The sequence below is a fragment of the Myotis davidii genome, unplaced genomic scaffold (assembly GCF_000327345.1).
Source record: "Myotis davidii unplaced genomic scaffold, ASM32734v1 scaffold758, whole genome shotgun sequence".
Classification (NCBI taxonomy): Eukaryota; Metazoa; Chordata; class Mammalia; order Chiroptera; family Vespertilionidae; genus Myotis; species Myotis davidii.
The window spans coordinates 501,947-515,066 of NW_006288951.1; the positions used below are offsets into that span (position 1 = coordinate 501,947).

Below are 13,120 nucleotides of genomic sequence, written 5' to 3' on the forward strand. Positions count from 1 at the left end.
ACCTATGTGGGCCCGTGAGGGGGTGCACTGGTGATGGGACCTGTGTGGGGCCCGTGGGGGGTGCACTCATGATGGGACCTGTGCGGGGCCCATGGGGAATGCACTGGTGATGGGACCTGTGTGGGGCCCATGGAGGGGGTGCACTCGTGATGGGACCTGTGTGGGGCCATGGGGGGTGCACTCGTGATGGGACCTGCATGGGGCCATGGGGGGTGCACTCGTGATGGGACCTGTGTGGGGCCATGGGGGGTGCACTTGTGATGGGACCTGTGCGGGGCCCAGTGGCTGGAGGTGTTTTCGTGGTCTGCAGACATGGCATTGGGGGAAAATGGTTCTTTCTCATTCTCCGGTGTTTCTAAGGCAGAGAGAGGGGCTCAGGGTGGAGCCAGGCGTCTGGAGCTCTCCTAGAATATTGGCTCCAAGGACGGGTGGGCAGAGGGGAGCTGAATACCAACACTTTTTAAATTTTAACTCAGTGATATAGTTATTTGGGGGAAAATTAACTGTAAAATACATGAACACACAGGTGGCACCTGAAATGGCAAAATTTGAGGAGGTGGCTCTTCGCCCCTGGCCCGCAGACCATTTAACTTTCACCTGGACTCTTCCCCGGGTTGCTGGCTAGAAACCAAGGGCCAGAAAAATAAGGTGAATTCTGAGTGAAGTCGCTGCTCTGAGGGCTCACCATGGGGTCCTGAATATGCTCTCGCTGGATGTGACCCTATCTGGCGTCCAGCTCCTGGCGCCAGTGGCAGAGGGAAGCTGCAAGGTGAATCCGGACCCCCTGATCGGCTTCAGGTGGGGTTTTACCTCATGAAGACTATGCTCCAGCTCTGTAGAAAAACAGGCCTCCTCCCTTCCTTTCTCTCTCTCTCTCTCTCTCTCATATCCTTGGGTGATGGTTAAAAATAAAAATGACATTCTCTCTCTCTCTCTCTCCCTACCCCCTTTTTTGGAGTCTACGGTAAGAACCCATTCCACCTCTGGGTATAGCCCACCTTGCAAAGGTCCTTCAGAAAATTACGCCGACTTTCTTTTCGTTTCATGGTTTACCTATAATGGTAGGTTTCATAGGGAGATGGTGGGGATAAATTCTTTTAAATGAGATGTAACTCACACAACACACAATTCACCCATGTCACGTGTACGATTCGACGGTTTTTCCCACATCACAGAGCTGAGCAACCATCATCCCCAGTCCACTTAGAACAATGTCATCCCCTCAGAAGAAACCCTGTGCCCTTTAGCTATCGCTCGCCTCCACCCCTCCCATCCCTACTTCACAACTCATCAACTCTGTCCCTATAGATGCCCCTGTTCTCAACTTCCATTTGAGCGCAAGCATGTAACACGTGGACTTTTGTGATTGGCTTTTCTCATTTAGCACAATGTCTTTCAAGGTGAGAAATTCTCTCTCAGGGAGACTTTTACAAAATACCTCTATCTCAAAACATACCCACGGCCCATTCTGACCCCCACCATTTGAGGGACACCGAGTGGATGTGTCTCAAATCTTTGGGGGCCTCCAAACTGGAAAGAGCTGGGGACTCACTGGTTCCCGGGGAAGTTCTTCTAAGGCAGATGCCACCAGGCCCACCTGCCCCAGAAACATGTTTTAAGTTACCATCACAAGAAGGGACTGTCCTCAGCACAGATGACATGACTAAACCCCCCGGCTTTTGCTCCCAGGAGACGGGCAGTGGGCCTGCCTTCTGCCCTCACAGCCCTGCCCAGGAGGTACCCAGGGGAGAAAGGCAAGGCAGCTGCTTCAGGAGGGAGCCACAGGGGGCCACCTGAGAAGGCTGCTGAGGTGGGAGCAGAGCAGCCCTGGGGACAGAGGACTGAGCTGTGGAGAGACCCTATTCCCAGCTAGACATGTGTGAGCAGGGCCCTGGGCACAGACACCACTGTTGTGAGAATCCCAGGGTGGGGCTGTGTGAGAAGCCGTGACCGCTCTGCTCCCTGCCACAGGTGAGGTCCCCGTGTCACCTGGTGGAGCAGCATTTGCATGTGAGCCCTGAGAGGCGCCACCACATCCGACGGCAGAGGCTGTGGCAAGTGATCCAGCCTTGTGGCCTCAGCTTCCTGGTCTGTAAATGACAATTTGCCGCTGTCGCCCCACACTGCACTGGTGGGAACTGGCTGGAACTACAGATGTGAGCATGAAGCTTCCGGCACCCTGCTCAGCACCACCCAGCACCGGGGGTAAGACATGCGCACCCAGGAGGCCCACAGCCCCGTGCAGATGGACACAGAGGCCACCAGTCTCACGGCAGGATGATGACCAGGCCCGGTGGGCTGGGGCAGGGCCCAACCAAATCTTGAAGGGGGAGGTGCACTTGGTTGGTCAACTAGACCAAAGGCTCAAGAAGCAGCTTTTTTTGGGGGGAGGAAAAAGGACGTGCCAGCCCAGCAGATGCTGAGGCAGCAGTGAGGGTGTCAGAAGGCCGGGAAGCTGCGCATGAAGTGAGGGGCAAGGAGTGGCAGGACATGGAGCTCGAGGGAGGGTGAGCTTCGAGATAGAACTGACTGGAAAAAGTGCAGGCCTCCCAGGCTGCACAGGCAGAGCTGGGATTCTGCGTGAATCATGGGACCAAGGCAAACCAGAACCTGCCCCACTCCGCCCAGCAAGTGTGCAGAAAGCAAACAGAGCAAGGGCTGCACCCACACCCAGCAGATAAGGCACCCTGGGCAGGGAGCAGTCACTCTGTCCCAGCCACAGGACCCCACTGGCTAAATATTTGTCAAGAGCAAAGGGGTAGGTGAGGGTTCAAGCATTTCTCTTCATGAAGAACACTCTCACTGGCCCCAGCTTCCAGGAAGCAAACGCTCAGAGGCCATCACCCACCGCCCCTGCCTGCAGGTCACCATCGACCATGACAGGGATGGCGCCGGGTGGTCTCAGACAATCGTCTCTAAATCCCTGGGCCAAACTCTCTCTCTGGGACCCAGATCCCCAATTGGAATGGCGGGTGGGACCTGGGCTAAGACGGTGTGGTTCTCAGCTCTACTCCTCATTCAAGTCACTAGAGACATCTTGGAAAAGCTCCAATGCCCAGGGTCTGACTCTGCTGGACAGAAGCAATTACAGGACAAGCGACAGACATCCAGACTCCTGTAGAAGGCCTTGGCAGGTGTTTCCCTAACAGCCCGTGGGGGATGCTCGAAACTCCTGTCAGATGGAAAGAGGGCTCCCGTCTCCAACGCCCAGCCGGCCACCCAGTGACACCAGCCATGCGCTGCTCCAGCTCCTGCCCAGGTTCGGGATGCCAAGTTTTCTTTCCTCCCCTATCCTCTTCTTAAGCCTCAATCCCTGTCTTACCTTGAACGTGAGTTCATCCTCAGGTGTCCTCCGGACGCAGGCAGGGACATAGCCTCAGCGTCTACGAATGGGGGCTGAGCTGGTGGTGGGGCCTCTAACTCCCCTAGTGTTTCAGGACTGGAAACCTTTCTTTAATTCAGGCTGATTTGGATGCTGAGCCTTGTTGAGGTTTTCTGAGAACAAAGGTCATGTACAAAACTAAACAAAATTCTGCCCTGGCTGGTTTGGCTCAGTGGATAGAGCGTTGGCCTGTGGACTGAAGGGTCCTAGGTTTGATTTCAGTCAAGGGCACCTGCCGGGGTTGTAGGCACCATCCACAGCTGGGGTGTGCAGGGGGCAGCCAATCAATGATTCTCTCTCATCATTGATATTTCTATCTCTCTCTCCTTCTCCCTTCCTTGCTGAAATTAATAAAAAATATATTTTAAAAAATTAGACAACATTCCCAAAGACCTAAAGAGTTCACATCTGTGGTTGACCTGATCAAATGCTTTTTGTCAAAAAAAATGTCCTTAGGAGACATCTGGGGGAAGCTCTGGTGTAAACTCAGAGAAGGTTTTCTCTTTTCTATCTGGATTAACCCTCAGGAGGCAGGTGAGGGCTGTTCAGGGTGTAGACCAAGCATGTCAAACTCGTGGCCCATGGCCCGCATGCGGCCCACAACGAATATTTTTGAGGCCCAGCCAATATAACAGCATGTAAGAAATGTTTTAATAAAAATTTTGTAACTTAATTTTTACAATATCCTGTTATACATAATTATTAATAACGAACGACAATGTTCTCTAATGACTGATTATCATTCGTTTCCCTTACGCGCCTTATGTGCAGGCACACCATTTCTCTCCACTAATACTAGCAGGGAATATTTTAGCAGCTGATTTCCACGTCATTAGTCTTGGACTGACTTGTTTGGCGGGTGCAACTGGAAATATTTCGCTTTCGGAGAACAAGAAAAATAGGTTTATTTGTGTTATGCTTATTAATTTGTGCAGTTATTCAGTGTCTGGTAAGTTAATGTTCAAGAAAAAATATTACTTTTTAAAAAATGTTCTATTATTTGATGTTAGTGATTACTCATTTATTTCAGCCCTTTGTATTCAGCATGTCTCTATTGAAATAAACCTACGTTTCTATGAAAATTGAAGCTTTTGATTTTTGCAGCCCACATAAACTTAAACCTTGTTTATTTGGCCCGTGTTAGCCTTTGAGTTTGACATGCTTGGTGAAGACTTTAGAAGAAGAATCTGAATTCCAGCTCTGCCACTTACTAGCTGGGTAGCCTGTTGCCCCTGGGCAGGTTACTTAATATGTCTGCTCCCTAAAATTCACTGCAGTGAAATGGAGCAGTGCATCGGCTGGTGGCCGGCTGGGCGTTGGAGACGGGAGCCCTCCTTCTGTCTGGGAGGAGTCTCCAGAGCATCCCCCACGGGCTGTTAGGGAAACACCTGCCAAGGCCTTCGACAGGAGCCTGGATGTCTGTCGCTTGTCCTGTAACTGCTTCTGTCCAGTAGAGTCAGACCCTGGGCATTGGTGCTTTTCCAAGGTGTCTCGAGTGATTGGAATGAGGAGTAGAGCTGAGAACCACACCGTCTTAGCCCAGGTCCCACCCGCCATCCAGAGAGAGAGCTCAGCCCAGGGACTTAGAGACATTTGTCTGAGACCACCCGGTGCCATCCCTGTCCCTGGGGCTGGAGTGAATGGGATTATACCTGCAGAACACCTGGCACAGATGAGGACACCGCGTGCTGCAGTCACAACTGTAAACCAGGTGAAAATCCCAGGAGGTCTAGGACTGCGCAGTATCCACTCCAAACCTTGTAGGGACCCAGAATTTAAAAACACCTTCAAAAGCGTCAAAAAGAGGAAAACCTATGATTTCTCAGAAATCAAAAGTGGAGAGAAATGTGTCTGCCTCCGCAAAACACACACAAAGGACATCAGAGTATCTTCTGTCTGGGAGGAGTCTCCAGAGCATCCCCCACGGGCTGTTAGGGAAACACCTGCCAAGGCCTTCTACAGGAGCCTGGATGTCTGTCGCTTGTCCTGTAACTGCTTCTGTCCAGTAGAGTCAGACCCTGGGCATTGGTGCTTTTCCAAGGTGTCTCGAGTGATTGGAATGAGGAGTAGAGCTGAGAACCACACCGTGTTAGCCCAGGTCCCACCTGCCATCCAGAGAGACAGTTCAGCCCAGGGACTTAGAGACGTTTGTCTGAGACCACCCGGTGCCATCCCTGCCCCTGGGGCTGGAGTGAATGGGATTATACCTGCAGAACACCTGGCACAGATGAGGACACTGCGTGCTGCAGTCACAACTGTAAACCAGGTGAAAATCCCAGGAGGTCTAGGACTGCGCAGTATCCACTCCAAACCTTGTAGGGACCCAGAATTGAAAAACACCTTCAAAAGCGTCAAAAAGAGGAAAACCTATGATTTCTTCAAAAAGAGGAAAACCTATGATTTCTCAGAAATCCAAAGTGGAGAGAAATGTGTCTGCCTCCGCAAAACACACACAAAGGACATCAGAGTATGAGAAGTGCTGCCTTTAAACAATGAGCCTCGGTTGCAAAGGGAGAAAGGAATCTGCGGCACATTCTTGAGATTGGCAAGGCGGTGCCCTTGCCTGCGCAGTGCCGGAGGGGCTCGCTGTCCACAATGGCCCAGTGTCTCCGCCTGGGGACTCGGACAGCTGAGCTCAGCGCAGAGGAATTGCTCAGATTCTCTGGACATTTTCCCGGGGCTCCGCTGCACTCTGTCAGGGTCTCCCCAGCGGACACTCTTCCAATAACACATATGTCAGGACGTGGGCCCAAGAGGCTCCCCGCCCTGGGCTTTGCACACGCACACCTGGCGGCGCGGCCCACAGCTCTGAGCACTTGGATCTCGACGGTGCATGTGAACAGACGGCGGTGCCCTGGGCTCTTGAGAGGTAAAGACACTGGCCACAGCCCTCGTGCAGCCAGAGCTCGGTTGTCCTGCCGCATTGCTCAGGTCCCCAGGAAGGAGAAGAAAAGATTGGCCACAGCACAGGAGGCGCGTCCCCATGGCTGGCGTGAGCACCACGCCTGTCGGTGCTTCCCCAGGCCAGCAGGGACTGCAGCTCCGACCCGTGTTGCTGGAAACATCTGCACTCACTGAACTGTTAGCAGCCCAGGGTAACTCACCCTCGGGAGGGCAGGGGGTGGGTGACTCGGCCAGGACAGCACGTAAGCACCAGGAGGCAGGAGAATGCGGAGTGGGCGGTCAGGGAGGAAGACCCAGCATCCCAAACCCTGAGGCCTCCCCCAGGCTCCCCTGGCTCTTCCCTTGGAAGGCGGGTCTGAGAGGGAGGCTGGGACCCTCCTGTTCTGAAGGGCGGGAATCAGACATAGATGGGCTCTGTCGGCTTCTCTGGTCCTTGCATGAGCCCCACCTCCTTGTGGAGAAACTCAGTGCAGAGGAATTGCTCCAATTCCCTGGATATTGTAGGGACCCAGAATTTAATAACACCTTCAAAAGCACAAAGAGAGGTCCAAGGAGACCCTGCCCTCACTTGCCCACTCCCTTGCCCACTCCCTCACCCACTACTGCCTCCAGCTGTTCACTTGTGCATATAACAGACGCCAGGAGTGACCAGCACTGCGGGCAGGTGCACCCGGGGGACAGAGTCACCCACAGACACACAATACTACACAGAGCCCCCTCTCCTGTCCTGCCCCCTCCCTCCCAGCCTTGCCACCAGCCCCCTGGTACAGCTCTGGGTCCTGGTGAAAGTATTGGGGCCCCAGAGAGGGTGGCCAGCTAGACACCTTTGGTGGATTCTGTTTGTGAAGAGGGAGGTAGAGACTTGGGATTTAAAGAGATGGGGGTGAGTGCACATGCACAGTTGATATTAACAGGGCGAGTGTGGCGGGAGGAGGCCCCTGCTCAGGCCTGCTACCCACTGCCTCCAGGGGCAGGGACGTCTTCTGTCCCACGGGTCCACCAGGTCCCAAATGAAGGAGCACTCCCCTCAGATCCACAGAGCTGGGGGCTCTCCTCAGGCATGTCCTCAGCTGGATGGAAAATTTTACCTGCCACGCCTATAGCCCACTGGATAAACAGGATAAACAGAAGCAGGAGGTTCCGTGGAAAATACGGGTAAGCCACCTGTGAAAGGCAGAATCCACCTCGGACACGCTAGGCCAGGAGGGTGTGGCCTCAGTGCAACAAAAACAAAAGGCAGTCAGGCAGTCACCAAATCCATCAGCAAAACCAGCAAAACAGGTGTGTGCCTGCAAACTGCCCATCCAGTGCCCCAAGCCTCTCTCGAGGGTCCCCAGGGTCTCCTGGGGTTTGGTGGCGATCCTCAGTTTCCTCTTCTGTCTGCCTGGGGTCAAGGACTCACCCTGTGAGGCATAACTACTAACCGGGTGGGAGCCGAGACGCCAGCCCCGTCCCTCCGGTGCACCCTGACGGCCCACGGCCTGTGAGGAATATGGGAAAACTCGGGGTCCAGGGAGGAGACAGACCACAGCAGGGTATGCAGTACGGGTGCTGAGTGCTAGGAAGGGGTGCACTCAGGGGCGGCTTCCAGGGGGAGGTGTTGGGAAGCCTGGCCTGGAGGGTGGAGGACTCAGCCCCGCCCCCACATCACCTGCACCAAAGGAGCGCTTCGGGGAGACTAGGGAGCACTTCGGGGCTGGTTCTGAAAAGGATCCTAAGACCCAAAGCTGGTGGTTCCCTCCCTGCCAGGCCCCTCAGTCCAACTGTGCCGGCTTAGCAGCACGCAGTGCAGGGCAGGATGGAGGCTGCAGGAGTGGGGCACGCTCTCATGCCAGAGCCTGCATTCCCCTGAACCGAGGGCTTCCAGATGGCGAGGCACTGGCACCAACCATGACAAATCGTTTTTGAAAGGACTGATCCTGCGCCACTGGTACTCGGTCCTTTGCCTTCGGGCAGATACAACCATTCTCATCACACGCAGAACTCACAAGCTCTCCCACCGCCCTGACACCAGGCTGGCAGGAGGGAGGCTCAGGAAGTGGCCCACCCCAGGCAGAGGCAGGGCAGGTCAGCCGAGGCCCGCCTCCCTCTCGCCACCCCATCTGCCTCGCCAGGGGCATCTCCAGGCTGAGGAGCCCCTGGGAAGGTCCCACAGAGAGTGGTGTCTGCAGCGTGAGGTGACTTATGGTACACATCAAGTGTGGCCCCCATAGCCCCCCAAACTTCCAAATCTCACTCACCTCTGCCTTGCTCACCCTGCTCTAGAAGGGCACCCTCTGCCTCGCTCATCCTGCTCTAGAAGAGCATCCTCTGTCTCGCTCACCCCACTCTAGAAGGGCACCCTCTGCCTTGCTCACCCCGCTCTAGAAGGGCATCCGAGGCAAAACAGGGTGCCGGATCGGCCTCTCGGCCCCCATTTGCCCTGACTGGTCAGCTGATCTAGAGCAGGTGTGAGTGTTTAGTGACTTGATAATAACTGACCCTAACAGCTACTGCACAGTCAGTTCTGTGAGTCACGTTTCTGTGAGAACCTTGTGTGTGACACTCGCTGACTTCTCACAGCGTCCTGGAGGCAGAGGCTATTACATCCCCACTTCACTGCTCTGAAGGCTGGTCTCCGTACCTGTGACGGGTCCCCAAGGTGACCCAGAGGCGGCCCACCGAAATCCCCCGTGAGAACAGTGACACGGAGGGAGAGCAGACCAGCCCTTTAGCCTGCGTCCTGCTCCCACCGCCCTGGGTCCAGGCAAGGAGACTGCAGAGGTGGCCCGAGGAGGCTTCCCTCCCCCTCCGCTGCTCAACAGCCTCTGTTCTTTCAGAGGAAAAGAATAGCAAGGTTTGTGTTTAAGGTGAAAAACAAGCAGAAGGTAGAACTCCAGGACATTAGCCCTCCTCTGCAGGCACAGGTTGCAGTCCTCACCCCGGGCCCATCACCATGACCCTTGTCAGGAACTGTACCCCACCCCACTAACAGGTGCGGGGGTGCCACTTATCTTCTGTTCTCCATTTGCTCTTTTTCTGGAGTGCCCCCCATCAAGCCTGCACCCTTGACACTCTCAGGGCCTCCAAAGTTGGAGCCAGAGTTTCTGGGGTCCTCCTCACTCCTCCTCCTCTTCCAACGCCTCCCCTCCCGCCCACCTGCACTCTAACAGCAGCGGCCTGGGGTGGAATTTCAGGTCAGCTGGCCCTGGCTTCCTCTTCCCCTGCCATGTGCATCAACCTGCGATGCTGGCGACAAGGCCTTTCTTCTAGTTCCCACATATTTTTCACAGACTCTAGGGCTTTGGAGCATTAAAGTGATTCAACACAGGGGCTGTTTTGCCCAAGGTGGGCAGAACACAAGCTATGAGTGAAGTAGGGATGGTAGAGAGCCCGGACTAAGGGTGGCAGAGAATTCATGCCTGGACACACCCTGGTGCCCAGCAGGAGCTACCAGGAACCAAGTCCTTCCTTCCCCTCAAGTGCAGAAGGCCAGGCCCCGATGCAGAGAAAACCAGTGCCTACACTTCCCTGCGTTCCAGTGCCTCTGGGACCAGGGGTGCCACTCACCCCCTGTCCTCACATCCATCTGCACCAGAAGAGAACACCTGCTGGGGTACCTTATCAGCCTGCCCAGGGGGCCGTTGGTCCAAAACCCACCTGAGAGGAAGCCCCCCCAGCCCCTACTGGGATCCTGGGCTGCCTGTGTCCATTTGAGTCACTCCCAGCCCCCATCCAGGTCTGGACAAGCTGGCCCCCTCCAGCCTGAGCCAGGCCCAGATGGCTCAGTCCCCGCCCCAGCCCTCCCCTCACAGAATGCCTCTGTAGCCCAGAGCAGAGCAAAGCCATTCCTAAGCCAGTGCACCGTGTATCCCCAACCCTCCTCGGCAGCAGGCACGGTGTAGGTGCAAGTAGTCAGCCTTTGTCCCGCCTTTGTCCCCGGCCTGAGCTGCCCCTGCAATGGAATCCAGGACCCTCCCACCCCGCTGAGAGCACCGCAGGCATCTGCAGGCGTTACCCCGTCTGCGCCAAGGCAAGCTGAAGGGCACCCCTTTCCAGTGCAGCTTGGTTGTAATGACATGTGCACGACCACCCCACCCCCAAACTCAGCCCCGTTTCCAGAGAACAGCTCAGAGTCACTGACTCCGGATCAAAGCAGGCCTCTGGTTCTTGAAAAACTGGAAAAGTCACTTCTCAACTGGAGGACAAATCCCTCAGAGACCTCTGCCTGGAATTCTTCCCTCCCTTCAGAGAGGAGGAAAGGAGACACCCTGGGCAGTGCCCTTGCCCCTTCCAAGCAGCTAGGAGAGGGGGCCACAGCACTAGATAGGGACAAGGCCAGGAGTCCGTGGACACAGCCGTGCTCAGTCACTGGCCTGCACTGGCCTGCAGGGCCAGTCCCCACACTCCTGTGACCGCAGGAGAGGTCCCTGGCTGGGCAGCAGGAAAGTTTCCCTGGGAGCAGCGAAGGTGCCTGCTCTGAACCCAGGAGAACCTAGGGCACCTGGCTCTCTGCCCCAGCCTCTCACTGGATACTGTCCCTTCTATTCGTTCTTTTCCCCCCAAGATGAACTGAATGTATTGAATGAGCAAAGACAGAAAGAAAAGGCTGTGAGAGGGTGCCCAAGCGACAGAATGACTGGTGCGAGAGGTGAGGGGGAGGGGGTGTCACTAGCCAGCATCCCAGTGAGTTTGAGTTGGTCATTGGAGGAGATGCTGCCGTGACTTCATACACACACATCAAAGGCATCACAGGTCATCGTGACAAGAACAGACCATCACACAAAGTTTAACACATTCACATGAACACAGAGAAGAATTAGGTAGAACTTAATTCTCATGGTACTTAACATATATTCAAACAAAGATGGTACTGCACAAAATGTATTACTACCCCAGTAGACTACACTTCCTGGAAGATCAAAACCGTTTCTCATTCATGCCAACCTCCACGTGACTTGCAGAGTGCCACCAGCTTTCCCATCTCCTGTCAGCCCTCTTCAGCCCTCTGTAAATCTTACTCTCTGTTGATTAAATTCTTGCTCAACTGCTGCTGTGCACGTAAAAATTCGGCATTAATTTCTTCCAACTCTGCTACCCATTGCTGAAGAGAAACTTCAGGCTGAGAAGCTGGCCTACTGTGTGCGCCATGGCCAGGCAGTGGGAGAGCGGGGATGGTGGAGTGGCATCCCGGAATCTCCCTGTGTCCCCACTACTCTGTCCCTGCCTAAAAACGTTGAGGGGTGAGCTGGCCTACAGGTGACCTTGGGGCCTGTGCAGCCCTTATCAAATGCGATTCTTTAAAAAAATGTTTTTATTGATTTCTAGAGTGAGAGGAAGGGAGAGGGAGAGAGAAAAAAAATATGGCTATGAGAGCATAACCTAGATTGGCTGCTTCCTGTACCCACCCCTCCAGGATTGGGCCTGAAACCAAGGCACGTGCCCTGACCAGGAATCCAACCAGCAGTCCTTCGGTACTTGGCCGATGCTCTAACCATTGAGTACACCAGCCAGGGTTCAGATGCAGATTCTTGGACTTGCCCTGGACCTAGTGTCTCAAAACCTCCAGTGTGTTTTTGACAAGCAGGCCTAGGGGGTTGTGAGCTCTCCAATGGCTCTGAGCTGTCCCTTCATTCTCAGGGTGTGAGAAGGGAGCCAGGCATTGCCCAGGGCTGCCCGGGGTGGGGTGGGGCAGGGCCACCTAGTCATGGTCCCTTGTGCTGTAGGCAAAAGTGCACCATGGGCATCCGAGGAAATGCAGAAACCTGGATGTGATTCACTGCAGGAAGTGCCACCCTGGAGACCAAGTTACAGGGCAACTGCCCCCTCTCTCTGAGCCTGTTTCCTTTCAGGTCCACAAAACTGGGTTTCTGTGACTTTGTAGCCCTCCTCTGCTAGGCGTTCAGATGCTGCCGGCTCAGTGCAGCCAGAATGTGGACCACTCTTCAGAAAACAGCTGTATCACTGTGCCCCCCAGAACCTCAGTGCCCACTCCTGGCAGGTAGAAATCTAGGGCAGGTCCCGGGACTTGCCTGGTCACAATCAAATAAGAGGTTCCAGTCACTTTGAGTCATAGAAACGGTCTCATTTTAGTAACTAGTATGTCCAGTTCACTGTAAACCGATCCCAGATGCTACCCCTTCTCCCCACTGAATCCCCACCCCAAGTGCTCACCTACAAAGCACTGCCTCTCACCACCTCCAAGGAGGGGAATGCTGCCAGAGAGGTGGGTGGCAACCTAGCACACTCTCATCAAATAAATGCTCTCTCATGCTTCCTGTGGCTCCACCTCATATAAGCTGGGAGGAGGCTGGGAATTAGTAATTCCATAACCCATTTTCAGGCACTTTCTTTTCACAGTTTGGAAGTGTGTATGTGTGTGTGTGTGTGTGTGTGGTGGGGTGTCTCTCAGGGCACCTTGTGAGAGGCTTCCCCTTAGGCCTCTGGCTAGAGCTGAGACAAAAAGCATCCCATGTGAGCCTCCTGTTCTGTGAATGGTGGCTTGAGTGTCATAAGCCCATGACTTATAGAAGGAGAAGAAACTGAGACTGTGGATTTAATAGGAAAAGTCCCTCATGGTTGTAGTGGTGCGGGGGGTAGGGGAGGTGGGGAAGAGAGGACAGGACAGAAGCAGAGCCCTGGGGTGAGTTGTTGGGAATGGGGAGACAATTAACATTTCATCTGGGTCTGTAGGGGGTACACTTGTGCTCCACTGCCTGCAACAACAGCATGGCCTGTGTGGCTCTGGGGGTGCTCACTTCCTGTGAGGGCCCTGCAGGGGTCAGAGGTCATAAGCTCTGGGGTAGGAGTGCTTCACCAGGGGAAGGCTGCCAGGACCCACCCTGAGTGGCCTCA

At 54.6% G+C, this 13,120-nt stretch overlaps 1 protein-coding gene across 2 annotated transcripts in view; it reads right to left on the reverse strand.

The window, feature by feature from the left end:
• MAL (mal T-cell differentiation protein) overlaps window positions 1-13,120 on the reverse strand; it is a 32,631-nt gene that overhangs the window by 5,749 nt on the left and 13,762 nt on the right. The window contains exon 1 of one of the 2 annotated variants that reach the window (XM_006761155.2): window positions 999-1,053. The exons of the other annotated variant lie outside the window; for it this stretch is intronic. Within the exon in view, the coding sequence (XP_006761218.1) occupies window positions 999-1,046 (48 nt within the window). The 5' untranslated portion in view covers window positions 1,047-1,053. Of the gene's footprint in view, window positions 1-998; window positions 1,054-13,120 lie in introns of those variants that run through there. 2 annotated transcript variants of the gene reach the window in all.